This window comes from Sus scrofa, chromosome 4 (assembly GCF_000003025.6).
Source record: "Sus scrofa isolate TJ Tabasco breed Duroc chromosome 4, Sscrofa11.1, whole genome shotgun sequence".
Lineage (NCBI taxonomy): Eukaryota > Metazoa > Chordata > Mammalia > Artiodactyla > Suidae > Sus > Sus scrofa.
This window is the reverse complement of record NC_010446.5, coordinates 39,012,991-39,029,369: the sequence shown is the minus strand read 5'-3', so window position 1 is coordinate 39,029,369 and position 16,379 is coordinate 39,012,991. Positions and strand designations below refer to the sequence as shown.

At 46.3% G+C, this 16,379-nt stretch overlaps 1 protein-coding gene across 1 annotated transcript in view; it reads left to right on the top strand.

Annotated features, from left to right (window-relative positions):
- The window catches only part of LAPTM4B (lysosomal protein transmembrane 4 beta), an 82,485-nt gene continuing 80,256 nt past the window's right edge, over positions 14,151-16,379 (top strand). Inside the window, exon 1 of the mRNA XM_005655356.3 lies at positions 14,151-14,511. Within this exon, the coding sequence (XP_005655413.3) occupies positions 14,413-14,511 (99 nt within the window). The 5' untranslated portion in view covers positions 14,151-14,412. The remainder of the gene's footprint in view (positions 14,512-16,379) is intronic.

The following is a 16,379-nucleotide window of genomic DNA, read 5'->3' as shown; positions in this document are numbered from 1 at the left end:
AAGGATCCAGCATTGCTGTGAGCTGTGGTATAGGTGGCAGACATGGCTCAGATCTGGTGTTGCTGTGGCTGTGGTATAGGCTGGCAGGTGCAGCTCCAGTTCTACCCCTAGCCTGGGAACCTCCATATGCCTCAGGTGAGGCCCTAAAAAAAAAAAAAAAAGACAAATCCTGGCACTGACACTGCCTGGCAGAAAAATATGGGGCCAGTGACTTAAAGCCCCTAAACCTCAGTGTACTCATCTGAAAAAAAATGGGGATTTTAACACTCGGCTACTGGGTTTGTTGTGAACTTCACATGTAAAACACTAGCTACATGATGTTTTGTTTTTTGGTTATTTTTTTGTTTTGTTTTGTTTTTGGGTTCTTTTTTTGTTTTGTTTTGTTTTTTAGGGCCACACCCATATGGGCATATAGAAGTTCCCAGGCTAGTGGTCGAGTGGGAACTACAGCTGCTGTCCTACCCCACAGCCCCAGAAACCTGGGATCCAAGCCACGTCTGTGACCTACACCACAGTTCACAGCCCGCCAAATCCTTAACCCACTGAGCAAGGCCAGGGATCAAACCCTTGTCCACATGGATCCTAGTCGGAACTTCCTACATAGTGTTAATTTTGTCTAAATCTACTTTTAACCAGGCAAGTTACATGCTCTATTCTGTAATCCTCCCAACAACCATAAAAGAAGAATTGTTATCCATATTTTGTAAAAATCATAGCGATTAAGCGATTCTACAGAGATAGAATCATTGGCAAATTATGTCTTGGACTCATGCCCTCTTATTACAAATTCTGCAAACTGAAGAAGGGGAGATTAACTGGTCTTCCTACTCCATGACCTAAGACATTGCAAGATTCTGCCTTTCTAGATCATGAAAGAAGATAAATTGTGCTTGTTTCAGGGTGAGATGTCACTTGCTCTCAATTCATTCCCTTCCCCTCCCCCACTCTTTTGTGTATGGGAAAACATACATAGCATAAAATTTAGCCTTTTAACCCTTTTTAGTGCACAATTTAGTGGCCTTAAGTAACGTTACAATGTTGTATAATGATTACAACTACTTGTTTGCAGAACTTTTTCGTCATCCCAAACAGAAACTCTGTACCCATTAAACACTAACTCCCCCTCCACCTCCCTCTACTAACTTTTGGTGACCTCTATTCTACCTTCTCTAAGAATTTGCCAGCTTTTTTTTTTTTTTTTTTTTTTTTTTTAGGGCCACCCCTGCGGCATATGGAAGTTCCTAGACTGGGGTGCAACTCGGGATCTGAGCCTCATTTTCGACCCACACCACAGCTCACGGCAACGCTGGATCCTTAACCCACTGAGCAAGGCCAGGGATCGAATCTGCATCCTCATGGATCCTAGTTGGTCTGGTTTCCATTGAGACATAAAGGGAACGCCAGAATGTGCCTACTCTTGATACCTCATTTAAGTGGAATCATACTACATTTGTCATTTTAGGACTGGTTTATTTCACTTAGCCTAATGTATTTTCCAGGTTCATCCATGTTGTAGCAGGTATCAGAATCTCTGTGGTGTCCATTGTAACTGCTCCTTTTTCATCTCTAATTTTCTTTTCTTTTCTTTCTTTTTTTTTTTTTTTTTTTTTTGCCTTTTCTAGGGCCGCTTCCCATGGTGTATGGAGGTTCCCAGGCTAGGGGTCAAATCGGAGCTGTACCCACCAGCCTACGCCAGAGCCAGAGCAACGCCAGATCCCAGCCTCGTTTGTGACCTCCACCACAGCTCATGGCAACGCCAGATCCTTAACCCACTGAGCAAGGCCGGGGATCAAACCCACAACCTCATGGTTCCTAGTCAGATTCGTTAACCACTGTGCCATGACGGGAGCTCCAATCTCTAATTTTCTTGATTTGAATCCTCTCCTTTTTTCCCTGAAGAGTCTGGCTAAAAGTTTATCAATTTTATCTTTTCTAAGAATCAGGGTTCTGTTTCATTGATCCTTTCTGTTTTTTTTTCATCTCTATTTTATTCACTTTAGCTCTGATCTTTATCATTTCTTTTCTTCAACAAATTTTGGGTTTTGTTCAGAATTTCATTCCTTAAAAAACATTTTTTTTCTGGGAGTTCCCGTCGTGGCGCAGTGGTTAACGAATCCGACTAGGAACCATGAGGTTGCGGGTTCGGTCCCTGCCCTTGCTCAGTGGGTTAAGGATCGGGCGTTGCCATGAGCTGTGGTGTAGGTTGCAGACGCATCTCGGATCCTGCGTTGCTGTGACTCTGGCGTAGGCCGGTGGCTACAGCTCCGATTCGACCCCTAGCCTGGGAACCTCCCACATGCTGTGGGAGCGGCCCAAGAAATAGCAAAAAGACAAAAACAAAACAAAACAATTTTTTTCTTATGGTAAAAATCACATAACGCAGAGTTCCTTTCGTGGCTCGGCAGAAATGAACCTGACTAGTAACTATGAGGTTGCAGGTTTGATCCCTGGCCTTGCTCAATGGGTTAAGGATCCAGCATTGCTGCGAGCTGTGGTGTCGATTGCAGATACGGTTCAGATCTGGCATTGCTGTGACTGCGGCTCTGATTCGATCCCTAGCCTGGGAACCCCCATGGGTGTAGCCCTAAAAAAAAAAAAAAAAAAAGACAAAAAAATAAATAAAACCACATATCACAAAATCTACTATCTTAACCATTTTTGACTGCATAGTCCAATAGGGTTAAGCATGTTGTATTATTTTGAAATAGATCTCCAGAACTTTTTTTTACATCATCTTCAGCATCATCAGTCTAAAGTCTTTTTCCTGAAGGCTGATAATCGGCAGATCACTTAGCTGTTTTTCTGGGGTTTTTTCTTGCTCCCTTATCTGAGTTATAGTTCTGTGCCTTTTCGTTTTTGTAGGTTTTTGGTGTGGTCATCTTTTTGCAGACAGTAGAGTTGTAGCCTCTCTTCTGCGGTCTGCTGCCCCTGTGGCTGAAGTTGGTGGGCGGGGCTTGCTGTAAGCGTCCTGATGGGAGGGACTGCCCACTGGTAGGTGGGGCCGATTCCTATCCCTCTGCTGGGTGGGGCTTTGTCTCTGTGTGAAACCAGAGGTGGCTGTGTGCCTGGGGGGTCTTTAGGCAGCCCATTTTCTGATGGGTGGGGCTGTGATCCCACCTAGATTATTGTTTGGCCTGGGGCTTCTCAGCGCTGATGGGAGAGGCCAGGTTTTCCCCAAATGGCCCCTTCTAGAGGAACACACTTGAATTCTCCCAAGACCCTTGCCTCCAACGGCCTTACCCATATAGAGCCACAGTCACTCCCCATTTTCCCAGGAGATTCTCGGAGAACTGCAGTCAGATCCTACCCAGATTTCCATGGAACCTCTGCTTTGCCCCAGGACCCAGCACACACAAAAGCCTTCATAACCTTTCAAGAATAAGGTCTCCTTTTCCCCCAATCCTGTGGAGCTCCCACACACAAGACCCACTGGCCTTCAATGCCAGGTGCTCTGGGGGCTCTTTCTTACTTTTTTTTTTTTAATATGTATTTTTTTTATAACTTAATGAATTTTATTACATTTATAGTTGCACAACGATCATCACAACCAAATTTTATAGCATTTCCATCCCAAACCCCCAGTGCATGCCCCCACCCCCCATCCTGTCTCCTTTGGAAACCATAAGTTTTTCAAAGTCCATGAGCTGGTATCTGTTCTGCAAAGAAATTCAGTATGTCCTTTTTTTAGATTCCACATGTAAGTGATAGCATATGATGGTGGTGTCTCACTGTCTGACTAAACTCCACCCAGGATGATAATTTCTAGGTCCATCCATGTTGCTGAAAATGCTGTTATTTCCTTTTAATGGCTGAGTAATATTCCATTGTGTATATGTACCACATCTTCTGGATCCACTCTTCTGTCGATGGACATTGAGGTTGTTTCCATGTCTTGGCTACTGCAAATAGTGCTGCAGTGAACATTGAAGTACATGAGTCTTTTCAAGTCATGGTTTTCTCTGGATAGATGCCCAGGAATGGGATTGCTGGATCAAATGGTAATTCTATTTTTAGTTTTCTGAGGAATCTCCATACTGTTTTGCACAGAGGGGTTACACCAATTTACATTCCCACCAACAGTGTAATAGGGTTCCTGTTTCCCCACACGCTCTCCAGCACTTATTGTTTGTAGACTTTTTGATGATGGCCATTCTGGCTGGTGTAAGGTGGTACTTCATAGTGGTTTTGATTTGCATTTCTCTAATAATGAGTGATGTTGAACATCTTTTCCTGTGTTTTTTGGTCATCTATGTCTTCCAGGGGCTCTTTCTCCTGATGCCAGATCTTCAGGCGTGAGAACCTGATGTGGGGTTCAGAACTCTCTCACTCCTGTAGGTGAGTCTCCATGATACAGTTATTTTCCAGTCTGTGGGGCTTCCCACCTGGCAGGTGTGGGGTTGCTTACATGGCATAATTGCCCCTCCTACCTCTTGATGTGGGCTCTTCTTTGTCTTCTGGAGTAGGGTATCTTTTTAAAAGTTTCCAGTCCATTTGATTGAAGGTTGTTCAGCATTTGGTTGTAATTTTGTTGTTTTTATGAGAGAAGGTGAGCTCCAGTCCTTCTATTCTGCCATCTTAATCCCATTTTCCAGAACTTTTTTTAAAATCTGAAATTCTCCACCCACGGAAAATATCTCCCCTTTTCCTCCTCCCTCCCAGCCACCATTCTACTTTCTATTTCTATTAATTTGACTACTTTAGATGCCTCATATAAGTGGAATTAGATAGTATTTGTCTTTTTGTGACTGGTCTATTTTGCTCAGTATAAGGTCTTCAAGGTTCATCCCTGAAGTGTGTGTTGTAACATGCGACATGATTTCCTTTCCTTTTCAAGGCTGAATAATATTCCGTTATATATTTATAATATACATATACTCCACATATGGTTTATCTATTCATCTCAGTGGACTCTTGGCTTGCTCCCACCTTTCTGCCATTGTGAATAATGCTGCTGTGAACACAGAGTAGCCTCTGCTGTTTTTGTAAGCTGGAAAGTATGTCTCCCAGGCCTCTTGTCAGCTGGTTTCTGGGCGTTTGGCCAATGGAAAGCTCTGGCAAAAGCCTGGAGCATGGGAGGAGAGGAGAGGCCAAGGCGGTCCCCTTCTCTCTGTACTTTGGGAGGCGTTTCCAACATCAGCAACATCTCTAAGGGCATCTGTGCCACCTGTGTTGCTCAGCCGTTCTCACTATGGTCACTGCTTCCTTCCCATTTTTGCCAATATCTGTCTGACTTCTTACCTGGGTGCAACGATTTAAGGTTTCTTTTCCTGGTGGGACATGACGCAATGGCACTAAGAGAGATGAGAGGCAGAACTCCAAAGGAGAGACACAGGGCCATGTGAGGACAGGGTCACAGGGAGTTGCCCTATGGGAGGTGGCTTATGTATGACAAGCAGAGTGAGGCTACCAAGGTTTAGAGGGCTTCCTGGAGATTGGATATTTTGAATGACTCTGCAGACCCAAGGAAGAAAGTGCCACCCCAGCTGTTAGGTATCTGGCGCCTCTGGCCTTGGGTAAGTGAGTATTATAAGGCAGGCATGTTGGAGCCTGATAAAGGTAGTAGTTTGGGTGGGGTCTTAGCAAACTGCCTATAAAGATGAACTGAGCGTTTTCAGCTATAGCTTTAAAACTGGGTTGGAGTTCTCATTGTGGCTCAGCAATAACGAACCTGACTAGTATCCTTGAGGACTTGGCTTCGATTCCTGGCCTCACTCAGTGGGTTAAGGATCCAGCGTTGCCGTGCACTGTGGTGTAGGTGGAAGATGTGGTTCAGATCCAGTGTTGCTGTGGCTGTGGTGTAGGCTGGCCACTATAGCTCCGATTTGACCCCTAGCCTGGGAACTTCCATATGCCGCAGGCGTGGCCCTACAAATAAATTAATAAAACTGGGTCAAGCATGGTTTCTGGGAGTTCCCTTCATGGTTCAGTGGTTCATGAGCCCAACTAGAAACCACGAGAATGTGTGTTCGATCCCTGGCCTTGATCAATGAGTTAAGGATCCAGAGTTGCCATGAGCCGTGGTGTAGGCCGGCAGCTGTAGCTGCGATTTGACCCCTAGACTGGTAATTTCCCTATGCCATGAGTGTAGCCCTAAAAAAAAAAGAAGAATGGTTTCTAGATTCCTGTTGTGGCTTAGTGGGTTAAGAACCTGACTAGTATCCATGAGGATACAGGTTCAATCCCTGGCCTTGCTCAGTGGGTTAGGGGTCCGTGTTGCCGCAAGCTGCAGCACAGGTCATAGATGTGGCTGGGATCTGGGGTTGCCTTGGCTGTGGCCTAGGCCAGCAGCTGCAGCTCTGATTTCACCTTTAACCTTGGAGCTTCCATATGCTGCAGATGCAGCCAAAAAGACAAAAAACAAAAAACAAAAAACAAAAAATTATATGTATATTGAGAATGGCTTCTATTTTTCCTGACAAATGTACAGATGCATTTGGTTGCATCCAAATCCTTAAACAGTGATCAACTTTAGAGCATGCCGTGTTAACACCACTATTAATCAGAAGACTGTTGCTGCCTTATTATCCACCCTCTCCACCACTTATGACTCCCTCTGTCCATTGTGTCTCATGATTTTATGAATTTCTTAGAGGCAAGGATTGTGTCTTAGGCTCTTGTCACAATCCCCCAAGCCAGAACCTGACCAAACCCCCAACGTGTGCTTTAATAAATATATGATTCATGACATGAGTTTCAGAGTGCATCAATCATGATTTTTGACTTCCACCTTGGCTGCAATTCAAGGCTGGAGCCAGCTCCCCGTTCTGACCTTCACTGTCCTGACCTCTGACTGGGACGAGAACCAGATTCTTTAATGAATCATCTGGCATCCTACTCATTTGCTTCCACACACTCCCATAAAATTGGCATGGATCACAGCCTCCATGAAGCAGTTCTTTGTTAGTTGACAGAAACAAGAGACAGCCCTTGCTTTTTTTTTTTTTTTTTTTTTCCCTTAATTTCTAAGAGAAATATGGGGCCTATCCCCAGGGCCACTCATGGGCATGTGACCTCGGCAGTAGCATGAGGTCCTGTGCTTCCAAAGGCCCAGGCTTGGTTTAATATTCTACTCTTGTCATCTTGAAATTTTTTTTTTTTTTTTTTTTTTTTTTTTTGTCTTTCGTCTTTTTAGGGCTGCACCTGCAGCATATGGAGGTTCCCAGGCTAGGGGTCTAATTAGAGCTGTAGCCACCAGCCTACGCCAAAGCCACAGCAACACAGGATCCGAGCCACATCTGCGACCTACACCATAGCTCATGGCAACGCCGGATCCTTAACCCACTGAGAGAGGCCAGGGATTGAACCCCTATCCTCATGGTTCCTAGTCGAATTTGTTTTTGCTGCACCACGATGGGAACTCCTTGAAATTCTAAATACTCTTTGGGAGTTCCCATTGTGGCTCAGTGGTTAATGAACCCGACGAGTATCCATGAGTATCCAGTTCGATCCCTGGTGTCACTCAGTGGGTTAGGGATCTGGTATAGCCGTGAGCTGTGGTGTAGGTTGCAGACATGGCTCAGATCCTGTGTTGCTGTGGCTGTGGCGTAGGCTGGAAGCTGTAGCTCTGATTTGACCCCTAACCTGGGAATCTCCATTTGCCATTGGTGTGGCCCTAGAAAGACAAAAGAGAAAAAAAAAAGAAAAAGGAAAAAGAAATTCTTAATACTCTTTAAACAAGAGTCGTCCCTTTTCAGTTTGCACTGGACAACGCCCCCACCCCAAGTTATGCAGTAGGTTCTGCTTATCTCATTTGTATGTACTTTAGGTCTGTGACTTCAATTTTTCAAGTCATATGGTTTAATATTTATGAAACCCTCAGTGGTTCAGAAGTTCTCAGTTTTCCTCAGGAAATACACTCCCAACCTCTCAGTGGGGCACAGCATGAAAAGATTTTCATCTTTGGTTACCTCCTCTATCTGTGGTGATACCCCTTAAACTCCCTTAGCCTCATCCCTTTCTCCTCTGCCCTCTTTCCCTCCAAATGTTAAGCACCTCTATTGTACTACCTGCTCTTTCTAAGCTTGTGATCTCACCAGCCACTGGGCCTTTGCATATCCTGCTCCAATCCTTCACGGAGTGGCCTGTCTCTCTCCCTGGCCAACTGCAACTTAACCTACAATTCTGAATTTAGACATCACCACCTCTGGGAAGTCCTCCCTGATTTTCCCAAAGCTGAGCTACGCCCTAACTCTCCTGGAAAGGAAAAAGTGTGGTCCAGGCCTTCCCAAGATGTGTTGGAAAGAGAATCCACATGCCTGTGCCAGAGGGGGCTGTGGAATGTCTTCTTCAATAATGAAAGTGCTGGGAGTTCCCTTCGTGGCTCAGCGGTTAACAAACCCGACTAGGATCCAGGAGGATGCAGGTTCGATCCCTGGCCTTGCTCAGTGGGTTAAGGATCCAGTGTTCCCGTGAGCTGGGGTGTAGGTCGAAGACACAGCTAGGATCCTGTGTTGCTGTGGCTGTGGTGTAGGCCAGGATCTGTAGCTTTGATTTGACCCTTAGTCTGGGAACTTCTATATATTGCAGGTACAGCCCTAAAAAGCAAAAAAAAAAAAAAAAAAAAAAGGAAGTGCTGGAAAAGTACGGTTTAGGACCCTGTGCTCAACATATCCAAACACTTTTCTTGCTATTATGCTTTTTCAATTTACTTTTCTGCCTCCCACAGTAAATCGTAAACTCCTTATAGACAGAGACTATTTCATGTTCTGAGGGGGCAGCCACGCTCAGCTCCAATAAGTTCTCTCTCAGGAATTCCACTGTAGTGCAGCGGGTTAAGTATCCAGGGTTGTCATTGCAGTGATGAGGGTTGCTGCAGTGGTGAGGGTTCAATCCCTGGCCCAGGAACTTCCACATGCCGAAGGTGTGGCCAGAACAAACAAACAAAATCTCTCATTGAATGAATGAATGAACAGGTCCCTGGTTCATGTGGAGAATGCATGAGGAGACATACGAGGTTTCCTTTTGTCTCACCCAGAAGAGCAGTACTTTCATTCTTTTTTTTTTTCACAGCTGCACTTGCAGGATATGGAAGGTCCCAGCTTAGGGGTTGAATGGGAGCTGTAGCTGCCAGACTACACCACAGCCACAGCTATGCCAGATCTGAGCCACCACTGCGACCTGCGCTGCCTCAGCTGCCAGCAACACAGGATCCTTAAACCACTGATCGAGGCCAGGGATGGAAGCCGCATTCTCATGGACACTATGCTGGGTTCTTAACCCATTGAGCCACAACGGGAACTCCAGTAGTTTTATTATTTATTATTTATGTTTTGTTTTTATTTATTTATTTTTATTTTTATTTTATTTTTTTCCCCTCTGTGCAGCATGGGGATCAAGTTATTCTTACATGTATACATTTTTTTTTTCCCACCCTTTGTTCTGTCGCAATATGAGTATCTAGATATTGTTCTCAATGCTACTCAGCAGGATCTCCTTGGAAATCTATTCTAAGTCGTGTCTGATAACCCCAAGCTCCCGATCCCTCCCACTCCTTCCCTCTCCTGTCGGGCAGCCACAAGTCTATTCTCCAAGTACATGAGTTTCTTTTCTGGAGTTCCCATTGTGGCACAGCAGAAACAAATCTGACTAGGAACCTCACTCAGTGAGTTAAGGATCTGGCATTGCTCTGAGCTGGGGTGTAGGTGGCAGACACGGCTCGGGTCCCGGGTTGCTGTGGCTGTGGTGTAGGCCAGCAGCTGTAGCTCCGATTCGACCCCTAGTCTGGGAACCTGCATATGCTGCTGATGCAGCCCTTAAAAAAAAAAAAATTTGTTTTTTCTATTACAGTTGATTCCGATTCTCTATTTCCATTCCTTCTCAGGGCACTAGTGCTTGTCCTAGAGCTGGTTAAAAGTGGCTATGATTAATTATTAAATGGAAGATCTCAGAGACAAAATGAGAAAACAGTATGTAGTGAGAAAACAAAATGAAAACCAAGCTTTTCTTGTTTGCTATTTCTTTTTTTTTTCTTTTTTTTTTTTTTTTTTTTGTCTTTTGTCTTTTTTGTTGTTGTTGTTGCTATTTCTTGGGCCGCTCCCGCGGCATATGGAGGTTCCCAGGCTAGGGGTTGAATCGGAGCTGTAGCCACCGGCCTACGCCAGAGCCACAGCAACTCGGGATCCGAGCCGCATCTGCAACCTACACCACAGCTCACGGCAACGCCGGATCGTTAACCCACTGAGCAAGGTCAGGGACCAAACCCGCAACCTTATGGTTCCTAGTCGGATTCGTTAACCACTGCGCCACGACGGGAACTCCCCCTGATGGCTTTTTCAGGGAATTTTTTTTTTTTTTTCCTTTTTTTAGGGCCTCACCTGTGGCACATAGAGCTGCAATTAGTGGCTATGCCACAGCAACACCAGACCTGCATCTATGACCTATACCTCAGGTCAGGGCAACGCTGGATCCTTAACCCCACTGAGTGAGGCCAGGGATCAAACCTGAAACCTCATGGTTCCTAGTCAGATTTGTTAACCACTGAGCCATGATGGGATCTCTTCAGGGAAGGTTTTTTTTTAAGGTAACATTTGGGGTGGGGAGAGCACTGCAGAAAGCATGACCTTTTTTTTTTTTTTTTTTGTCTTTTTGCTATTTCTTGGGCTGCTCCCACGGCATATGGAGGTTCCCAGGCTAGGGGTCGAATCGAAGCTGGAGCCGCCGGCCTACGCCAGAGCCACAGCAACTCAGGATCGGAGCCGCGTCTGCAACCTACACCGCAGCTCACGGCAACGCGGGATCGTTAACCCACTGAGCAAGGCCAGGGATCAAACCCGAAACCTCATGGTTCCTAGTTGGATTCGTTAACCACTGCGCCACGACGGGAACTCCAGCATAACCTTCTAATTGGTTAGTGGCAGGGGAGCTAGGTGATGTTTCAGGAATACTAATGGTCTGGGCTCTAGCAGTCACCATCCTCCATGGGAGCGGGGGGAGGGGTAGGGAGGGCCCCTAGCTTCTGCATAACAACTCAAAGATACGTGTTAGATTGTTTGTCTATCCCTTGAGGAAGAACTGGGATTGTTTTATCACTGAACTGTTATTGCTTTTCTTACTTAATTGCTTTCCTTTTGTTTCTGCATTTTCTCACTTCCCTAGTTTAGTAACTGCTCTTTGGAACTCAGGGAAGACCTAGCAGACTAAAGCCTTTTTATTTTCTTCTTTTTATTTTATTTTTAAAATTTAAGCCTTTTTCTACAAACTAGAAATGGGGGACACGGAGGGATTTGGTACCCAGGAGGGCCCTGCAGGGTCCTGCTGGGTTTCCAAGTTAATTTTTATTTCTGATTAAGGGCCCACACCTGACATCTATCGGGGTGACTCTGGGGTCCCTTAGTGATACCGGAATCCGGGTTTTTGTTCACGGCAGTCGAAGAAAGAACTCTGTGAACACACAGGCAGCAAGCTAGCAAAGTCTTTATTAAAGAAAAACAAATAGCTCCCAGGGCTGCTGGGAGGGGGGAGAAGAGCCCCCTTCTCTATTGTCCTAGAGGGATTTTTATCTCTGAAAGGTGGGGAGGGGCACCAACGTGGGGTCCAGAAAGATGTGGTTTTCTCCCACTGGCCTTGTTTAATTACCTACAGCAGTCCTTGTCCAATAGGGGTTTTTGGTTTGGAAATGTCCTTTTAAGTTTTATGGGGTTTTTTTTTTTGTCCTTTTCTTTCCTTAGATTAAGTCACCAGTCCTCCTGATTCTTTTAATCAGTTGAGGAGCGGCTAGAGATTCGCACTTCCTACAGCAAACAAAGCCTATGGGGAATGTGCATTTCTTATAATAAAACAAGGCCTGTGGAGGTGTTACTCCCTGGAGCCCTTAAACCACAAATGCTAATCAACATCCATATCAAAAGAATGTATCCAAGCCCAGGTTCTTACTCGGACTACCTGAATTAATATTCTGTATCATTAGGATCCAGGTTTAAGCTACACAATAGGGGAGTTCCCATCATGGCACAGTGGAAACGAATTCGACTAGGAACCATGAGGTTGCAGGTTTGATCCCTGGCCTTGATCAGTGGGTTAAGGATCCGGCGTTGTTGCTGTGAGCGGCTGGGATCCAGAGTTGCTGTGGCTCTGGCGTAGGCTGGCGGCTACAGATCCAATTCGACCCCTAGCCTGGGAACCTCCATATGCCATATGCCGAGGGTGCAGCCCTAGAGAAGACAAAAAACAAACAAAAAACTACACAATAGGAAGGTTACAGCTTTACTGCCTGGTGAAACTAACTGGTCTTGCACTTAAGCAGCCTTATCTAACATTTCGTTTCCTTCCTGTATAATCTGTCTGTAAGAAATTTAAATCCAACCAGTTTTTCTCTTTCTCCAAGTCTGAAATAAAACTTTGACATGTGCTATAATAATTTTGTCTGAGATGCTTGGTTTAAACAGTGATTAACCAAGGCTAACTTAGGACAAGGGCACTTCCAGACAAAACACCAGATGGGAGGAAATAACCCCAAACTGAAGTCCTATCTTTCAAGGTCTCTCTCTCTCTCTCTCTCTTTTTTTTCTTTTGTCTTTTTGCCTTTTCTAGGGCCGCTCCCTCGGCATATGGAGGTTCCCAGGCTAGGGGTGGAATAAGAGCTGTAGCCGCCAGCCTATGCCAGAGCCACAGCAACTCTGGATCCCCGCCCCGTCTTCGACCTACACCACAGCTCACAGCAACGCCGGATCCTTAGCCCACTGAGCAAGGCCAGGAATTGAACCTGCCGCCTCATGGATGCTATTCGGGTTCGTTAACCACTGAGCCACAATGGGAACTCCTCTTTCAATATCTTCTAATGTTCTGTGCTGTGTCTTGCAGATGTTACCTGAAAAACTGGGTTGCCTCTTGGTGGGTGTGGAGCAGAGCAAGGTAATCAAGCCAAAGATCCAGAGAAGGAAAGATTTACTTCTTGCAGCAAATGAGAACACTGGGGATCTTTCCTAAGGCATTGTCTCCCTGAAAAGCAAAATTGGGGACCTTTTAAGCTAAGGGTACGCGCATATCCAGCTTATGCTGTTAACAGGATCCAAGCTTTTTTTTTTTTTTTTTTTTGGCCTTTTCTAGGGCCGCTCTCGAGGCATATGGAGGTTCCCAGGCTAGAGGTCGAATCGGAGCTGTAGATACTGGCCTACGCCAGAGCCACAGCAACTCAGGATCCGAGCCGAGTCTGCAACCTACACCACAGTTTAGGGCAACACCGGATCCTTAACCCACTGAGCGAGGCCAGGGATCCAACCCGCAACCTCATGATTCCTAGGTGGATTCGTTAACCACTGCGCCACGATGGGAACTCCAACAGAATCCAAGCATTAATTCAAGAGGCTCAGAAAGGGTCAACATCATCAACACTTAGGTTCCAGTTGATTTGGTGGTAAGACATTTTGGGCTAATCTTTACCACTGAAACAGAATGGGGAGTCTTTACAACTGATACATTATCTTAACTATTGTTACTTCTCTTGCCTGGTAACCGAGGTTTCTTTCTACATTCTTCTGTTCCCTTAAGATCATTAATTAATGAGACCTATTCCAGGACAAAGCATGGCAGCCAGGCTTCCATCACAAAATGGCTTAGGCCAAAAGTGGCTTCTTTTGGGTCAAGAAAGCCACGCACCTGGTTCTCTTTCTCCGGGTCTCCGTAACTTTATCTGTGCAAGCACACAGAGCCCTTGTGGCAGTAATTGGCTTGAAGATTTCTTTAGAGCTGCAGTCATGATTAAAAATGCTACCGGAAGCACTGCCAAGATGTCCTTGACACACATCCTATTTTCTGGGAAAAGATTGCTACCACAGTAATTGAGGTGGGAAGCAGAGACAAATTGCTCTTGGCGGCTTCAGCAGTGGTTCAAAGTATTGCAGTTGACCGGAACCATCCATACGGTTTTCCCTCCTCCATCCCGTCTGCAAGATAACAAGTGATGGCATTGCATCTACAGATTCTCAACAAGATACAAGCAGATAGGGAGAAAACCACATCCAACTGCAGAAGAACCTCAAACCCGTGATAGTTACACAAGTGACCAAGTGAAAGAGGAAAGACCTAGGCCTCCATTGGGGACCGGCCCGGGGAGGGGGGGTGCGCAAGATGATATATTTATTTACACCCGGCCGGCGGCGCCAGCAGCTGGCCGGACCCTGCGGTGACATCACGGGACCCGGGCGCCGGTCACGTGGCTCGCTGGCCGCCCCGCCCCCTCCTGCTCCGCCTCCTCCCGCAGCCTTCGGAGCTCAGGGTCCGGTCGCTGCAGCAACTCCGAGCTCTCGAGCGAAGCGCGGGGCGAGGGCGGGCCAGCGGCAAGAAGGGCCAGGAGCCGGAGTCTTGGCGGGAGCGGCCGAGGAGCCCCCAGCAACCGCGCGGCGGCCCTGAGCTACGCGGCCGAAGCTCCTGCAAACTTGGGCGCGCGCTCACGCCAGTGGGCCGGCGGTCGGAGCGATGAAGATGGTGGCCCCCTGGACGCGGTTCTACTCCAACAGCTGCTGCCTGTGCTGCCATGTCCGCACGGGCACCATCCTGCTGGGCGTCTGGTACCTGGTGAGCGCGGCGAGTCCCGGGGCGCACCTGCGGGGGAGGAGCGCTCGCGCCCCTGGGACCCAAGCCCGCGCCCCCACCTCAGTCTTCATGCCCCCTGTTTGGGTCCCGGCGCGGCTTCGGGGTTGGGTGACGCCGACGCTAATCCGCCTAAAGTTATATTATTAGAAACTTAATTCTCTGGTCGAGCCTGTCCCGATGTCCCCTGCTCGGCCAACCTGTGGCGGGGGTGCGCCCAGGGCCCAGAGTTCGGGACCTTTCGGGGGTGCGGATGGGCCTGGGGCGCGCAGAGCAGGGGAGCTCCGCGGTTTCCGGTGAAAGTGCACTTGGTCGGAGAACTCTGATGTTATCCTCGGAGCACGTGCTTTCTTTCCTTTCTTCTTAGCATCGGTTGGGCTTTGTGTTTCTAGGAGTCCCAACAGCCTGGCGGTCACTGGGTTCCTTGTGTTCCCCCCAGTCGTCGGTCGGGGCTGCGGACTCGCGTGCCCATTCTTCCTGCCCGCACCTGGCCTCGGAGTTGCTGTCCAGTCTCCTGCGCACTTTCGCATCCCAGTGGAAATGACCCACACGTTTGTTGTAAAGCCCTTATTCTAGGAAGGGATTTACTGTTGCAATCTGCCCGGGGCAGCCATTTTCCACCCACTTTGCTGCCCATTTCCAGGTGATCCCTATACCTTCTTCGCCGACACCGGAGGCAGATCCGTTTTTTTGTTTTTTTTTTTGTTGTTTTTTTTTTTAATTGGAGCTTTCATTTATTATTTGTGTGGAGAGCAGTGATTATCAGGAACAGGGAGGAAATCTAATGGTGTCTGATTGTTGGCACCCCAAGACTGCACCAACACTGAGTAGGATTCCACTGCATTTTGGTTTTTGTCACATCGGGATGGAGAGTTATACCCTAGCCACTTTGTAGTGAATACCTCTGCATCATGAAGGAGTACCTTAAAAAGAGTCGTTAGATGGCATATAGCCCTTTTGAGTGGCAATTAATGCTTGTCTTCTTCGTCATCAGGATTTTTCACTCGGGTCATATTCATTTTTTTGGTATCATATGGACATTATGTCAAATTGTGTACTCTCTTGTTATGCCGTTTTAAGCAAAACATGTCGCTCCCGGGCATATGGTGTTCTCTGTGCTATTTATAGTTTCAAGTTTTCTTTAGTGGGTGCCTATCACAGGCCACACAATAGAAATATTTGGCCTTAAAAACTTTCAAATACATCTTTGGTATGTGTGGGTTCTTACTGTGTAGTGTGAATGCAGATAGAACATCTGTGTGTTGGTTCAACCCTAATTTTGCTAAAAGCTGAGAAATCTTTGCAAAAACTAAAAGTTACAGCCAACGGATCATGGGTGGCCTCAAAATAGTGCTTTTATTGATGATTGAGAGAGACAATTTTATCCTCTTGTCCTCCTTGAAAATGTTTAAATTTGCAGACTTGCAAGCCCATCAGGAAATGTAATTTGTAAAATCTAGGGCACTGCATTAGGCAAATGTACAACATGATCTACAGGAAAGATAAATCTACTTGAGCTGTGTTGTTGGCCGTAATCCAACCAGACAGCTTTGGTGTGATAAAAGGAGGGTCCCCTGCCTGCTTTGTCTCCTGTTGGAGCTTGCTCTTTGGGGAAAGTAGTTGTTGGTTTGCATGTTTTAGCATTTGGAAATTAGGGCTTTTTGAAAGATAATTAGGAAGCTTTCTGGCAGATGTGAATAAGCCTGCCGCTTTAGGTAATTCTGAAATATGGGAAACCTGGCTTAAGGATTGGTAATCTTTATAAAAAGTCTTTTGCGTTTCAGAAAACAATTTAAGCTTTTTTTTTTTAAATAAATAGTGTTTGCCTTGTAGCTTTAAATATAATTTGGTTA